Below are 5,568 nucleotides of genomic sequence, written 5' to 3' on the forward strand. Positions count from 1 at the left end.
TATTAATACCTAAATGTACAATTATGTAATATGCTTACATAAGGATTCAATAAAACAAAATCAATGTATAACAAAAAAACAGTAAAGTTAATTCCTTTGACTTATTACCTTTTTTAGAACATCCCTCTCTTGCTGAAGTTCCTTGATCCTCTCTTCAAGCTTTTCCAGTTGCTGATTGTCTGGTGCTGTTGCAGGTGGGGGAGAATCATTACTGAATGATTGAAGCTTTTCAGTAATTGTCTGGAGCTGTTCCTGCTTGCTGGCAAGCTCTGCTTCACTACTTGACATCTGTAATAATAATGGTACATGTAACAGATTCATCATGGAAAACATAAACACTATAAAATTCTACATCTGTACCTTATAAGCCTTGTTGACCTTCTCTACATCTAAAAGAGAATTTCTCATACACCTTATTGCCCAGTGTTGATGGTAACGATCATAAAAAACACAAAATATACATAACATAACACTTCATACTAATGCATTTCTTAATCATTAGACTACAAACATTCACGTGTATTAATACCTCTGTCAACTATATTTCAAAACCAATAACCCTTATCAAAACTTGAAGAAAATTCTTGCCTTATTTTGTAGTTCTTGAAGCTGTTTAGAAGTTGCCTCAAGCTGCTCAGTCTTCTCTTTGTTTGCGGCTTCTAGCCTGGATATTCTCTCCCCACGCTCACGAAGAACATTGTTCATCTGATTCAGCTCAGTGAGAAGCTCCTCACATCTGTTAGCTGATGTTTCAAGTGACGAGTTGAGCTGTAGCCTCTGATTTTCAGCTTCCTTCACTTCTTTGTCTGATGCCTCTTTCTCCTGTCTTAGCGTCTTGAATAAACAATATGAAAACAGTTACTTATGGTTTAGAAAGATATTAACTTAATTCCAAGGAACATTTAAAAATAAAGCTTATAGCACAGACAGCAAACTTGAAGTGATACATATCCTAGTATATGCTTTTGGACCTCTGGTGCAAAGTTATTTTAATGATGAAAGCCTTTAGGATATTCAAGAAATAGAAGTACTATAGCACCAAATGAATATGCGCCCCCATCAGCGTTAGCCCCTTGATGATGATGTTGATAAAATGAAGTTGAAGCAATTTTGGTATTGAATAAATTATCAATATCTAAATAAATTATCAAATCTATATATAAATAAATCATCTTATTCATATACCTATTAGTATGAAAAATAAACAGATAAAATACTGCATAACGGTTTACTAAATTCTAATAAAATAAATTAGTAAATGAATAACAAATTACAAACAACATATAATAATTTCACAAACTTACCTCTAGCTCCTTCTCTCTATCTGTGACCCTTTCTTGCAACTGTCCCACATCAGACCCAAGATTCTCAATCTTTTTCTCCAGTTCTTGAATATTTTCCTGCAGAGTTGCATTTTCTCTTTTCCTATCCTGAAGTTCTCCCTTTAGGCTGGCATTTTCCTCCATAATATTGTGGATTTGTTCCTCAAGTTCTTTTCTCTTTGAGCTGAAGTCTTCTTCATTAGATTTCCTGCTTTGACTCATGGCTGCAAATTCCTTTTCTAAACTGATCTTTTCTTCAGATAACAGGACGATTTTCTTCTCCAACTCATGCTTCTCATCTAGATAGATCTTTTCCTTAGTGGTAAACTCCCTCTTCAAATCTTCTAGGTTATTTGCCACAGCCTCCTTTTCCTTCTGGAGGAGGTTACGTTCAGTGGACAGTTCCTCCTCTTTCTTCAGCAAGCTGGCCATTTCTTCACTCTGGTCTCTGTGTGACTTCTCCATATGCTCCTTCTGTACAATGACTTCCTCCAATTTCTTGTCTAAGTTTGTCTTTTCTTCTGTAATATTCTCTAATTGCTTTCTTAAGTTACTGACAATCTCCTCTTTCTGGCTGTCACCTGATGTTATATGTGTCTCTAATTCACCAATTCTTTTTTCCTTCAAGGTTAACTTTTCTTCTAAAACAGACAGTTTCTCTTTGTGTTCTGTTGACAGTTTTTCAAATGATGCTTTCTCATCCTCTATGGCTTTCTCTAGCTTCTTCACAGTTTTCTCATGCTCAGCAATCATTTCCTTTTTGTTCTCTAAATCACTGTTCTTTTCTTTTAATGTGTTGTCAAGATGGACAGACACCTCTTTGACTTTTCTGTCAGCTTCTTCACTTACTTTATGTATCTGTTCATTCAATGCCTCTCTTTCTTGGGTTAACCTTTTCATGTCTTCACTCATCTGATTTGCCATTTCCAAATCTTTACTCAAACCTTCACACAGCTCTGAACATGATAAGGTGATTTGTCGGCACTTCTCTTCAAAGATCGAGTTTTCCGGGAGATCCAAGAGAGACAATGTAATTTTGTAAACATCTATAAAACTTTTGCTTAAACTACCAAAACAATCATAACAGGACTCTTTATGTACCTTGGTCTTAGACTGAACAATAACCTGGAAGCTGTTCTGGAAATGTTCAAGTGAACTTATGACAGTCTTTACCCACTCTTCTGAACTGAAGCTCTCCCGCTTCTTGCCAATTTCACCTAAAAGCTCTTGAATACCTTTCAGTCTTGCTAAGAGATTGTCAGTAGTTGAAGAAATGAAGGACTCACTCATAATGGGATAAACTTCCTTAAAAGCTAATGCTACTGAAGACACAGTTTCCTGGACATCTTTCAGTGTATCATTTATGTCTGATGAATTTGCAATCAGTTTGCTGTTCTCAGATTTTAGGTTCTCTATGTCTTCATTTAACTTATCTACTTTTTCTTTGCACTCATCAGCAATTTCCTGAAATCTTCCCTTTTCTCCAGCAGCCTTGGAATGTTCAGTTTCAAGATTTTGCTTTTCCACTTGTGCTTCTGCCAACTTTTCCTTCAAATGAGATGTCTCAGTTTCTAGACTGTTACACTTGTCAAGCAAAGTCTTATTTTCTTCATTAAGTTTCTCGATTTCCACTGTAAATTCATTTACCTGAACCATTAATTTTTCCACTTTATTCTTGTTTTCAGCAAGACTGACATTTTCAGATTCTTTGGCTTGAAATTTCTGCTGGAGATCTGCACTGAACACATCTTTTTCTTTTAGCTGTCTTTCTAACTCTGAAATCTGTTCTTCCAGTTTTTGACTGCCAGCTTTTAACTGCTCTACATTATCCTTCAATTGAGAATTTTCTTCAGTCAAATTCTTCTCTTTTAATTTCAAGGACTGATGCTCCTCCTCCATTTGTTTGAACTGCTCTCCCTTTTCTTCACTAATCTTTTGTAACTCTAATTCTGAATGTACTCTGCTCTCTTCCATCTTTTTCTCCATCGTTGACTTTAGGTATTCAATTTCTTTCGTATACACTTCTATTTGCTCACTGTGTTTTGCCTTAAAATCATCAAATTCACTTGCAAGGTGCTTGTTCCTCTCTAAAGCTTCATTAAGATCATCTTTCAGCTTTGTTCCATCAGCTTCATTCTTCTCAGATTTCTCTTTCGCTTCTCTAGCAGTTTCCTCCAGCAGATGCTTAGCATGCTCCATATCTTCAAGCTTATTAGTTAAATCCTTCAGCTTGGTTTCAGCTTCTGATAAAGCCAAATCCTTTTCTCCCAACCTTTTCTCCAACTCCTGTACTTTGCCAAGTTCCATTTTGGAATTTTTCTCGTCCTTCTCCTTTGCCTTCTTTAGGTCTGTGACTTGGCTTTCGAAGGATTTTAGCTTGTCCTCAAGGGCCTTCTTCTGCTTCTGTGTGGTCTCAAGTATGATATCAGCAGCCTTCTTCTCTTCTTTAAGGGCTAAAACTTCTCCTTGCATTTTTACACTTTTTGCCACAAGGACTTGCTGTTTCTTGAGCTCTTCCTCCAGCCCTGCTTTCTCCTGAACAAGCTTCTTACATTTGGTCTTCAAAATATCCACTTGACTATTCTGAGCTTCAAGGTTCTCCACTTTCTCCTGGAAAAGGTGAATAGAAATGGCCTGTTAAATACAAAATGTGAGAAAGAAGAAGATAAGATATGGAAATAGAGAATGGAATGGAAAGCAAGGCAGAGGCAAAAAAGGAGATAAAAAGGAAACAGAGAATTGAAAAAGATATATATAACAGAGAGAGAGAGAAAAAAAAAATGCTTCACTGCAGAATTGAATAGCAAGGAATGCAAGAATTGAGATGAGAAAGAGTAAAGGACAGAGAACAGAGAGGCTGAGGAGTTATACGACAGGAGGAAGTATGAGACAGCAGACAAGATACAAAGGAGAACGAAACATGAGGCAAGATTAAAAGGACTTCATTATCTTATTTGACATACGGACATGCTTGACCATATGAAATTTACATTAAACCATTCAAGATGGGGTGGCATCCTCTTATGTCATAGCTAGAACACCCACACATCAGGATGATGTCTCATTACACTATACACACTTGAGTCAACTGAAAGTTGTACTCACTAAACCTTAATTTGCTTGTTTGGCCCTGGTCACTGTCACTAATAAGCAGCAGCCCCTCAAAAGCATGCTTCCGCATCTTTTAGCCTCATAACCTGGACAATCTTAATGCCATGGATAAATGGGTAGAAAGTAGGGCAAATATATACTTTCCATGCTTCTCGTCCTTCCTTACTATTTGTGGTTACCCTAAAAAAATAACAAAAAAACAGGTCACCTGTAAAATGTGTTTTTCCTTTTCCCAAGTCTTCTGTAGCAGCTCAATTTTCTTTGTGCTTGAAACCTTTATCTGTTCTAACTCTTCTCTTGTTTTCTGATATTCTGTTAGAAGTTTTGAGGTCTCTGCTTCCTGCTTGTCTCTCTCCCCTAGCAAAGCAGCTTTCAGTTCATGGAGTGAGTCTACTTCACTTGAAGCAGCCCGTAGCTGTCTCTGGAGACTCTCAATCTGTGAAGAATGCAATATTTTTGGTTATTATTTACTATGGCACCTAAATAATAATGGATCTAAAACAAAATCAATAAATAATACACCTTTTACTATCTCTATACATTGGCTAATACAGGTATTTTTTTCTCTACACAGATATGACAAGTGCAATGACTAGAAAGAGACAACAGAGAAAGCAGCTTGAGTCATAATACAATACAATTTGCATATTAAAACAATAGTAACAATTCTGAGAATTGAGATCCATTTTTACACTGTCAACTCCCTTGTTCAAGTATGATATTGTCTATCCTGGACTCTTGATATTCCCTGATTGGATACTTTTCTAGCATTAGCCATAACATCAATCAAGGACATGAAGACACAACTTTCATACAAGGAAGCACGTACAGTCACCCTGAGATACAGGAGCTACACAGCACTATTTTGGAATACCCCAAAGGTATGAATTTAGCACTCAGTCCTTCACTGAATAAGTGATTCTCTAGCAACAATTTATCCTCTCGAAAAAATATATATATTCTTCTAACCCTCCATCACACTCCTAGAAATAGAAAATCAGGAATGTATTTTCCTGACCTGTTATTCTTAAAAAATGACTTTTGACAATGAAAGTGAGCTGTTTGATGCTCCCCTTGGTACAAGAGCAGACAGGGCAGTTCACCATAAGAGCCATGGGAACAATTCAGAGCTGAC

At 36.6% G+C, this 5,568-nt stretch overlaps 1 protein-coding gene across 2 annotated transcripts in view; it reads right to left on the minus strand.

Moving 5' to 3' along the window:
• Window positions 1–4,869, minus strand: part of LOC113814309 (GRIP and coiled-coil domain-containing protein 2) — a gene marked incomplete at its 5' end in the record, with an annotated part of 14,744 nt that extends 9,875 nt beyond the window's left edge. For both annotated transcript variants that reach the window (XM_070136671.1, XM_070136670.1), the window contains 4 exon segments: window positions 109–288; window positions 589–834; window positions 1,305–3,932; window positions 4,642–4,869. In XM_070136671.1, coding sequence (XP_069992772.1) covers window positions 109–288; window positions 589–834; window positions 1,305–3,932; window positions 4,642–4,869 — 3,282 coding nt within the window.
• Window positions 4,870–5,568: the final 699 nt, after the last annotated feature.

This window comes from Penaeus vannamei, chromosome 22 (genome assembly GCF_042767895.1).
Source record: "Penaeus vannamei isolate JL-2024 chromosome 22, ASM4276789v1, whole genome shotgun sequence".
In the NCBI taxonomy this organism is placed as follows: domain Eukaryota; kingdom Metazoa; phylum Arthropoda; class Malacostraca; order Decapoda; family Penaeidae; genus Penaeus; species Penaeus vannamei.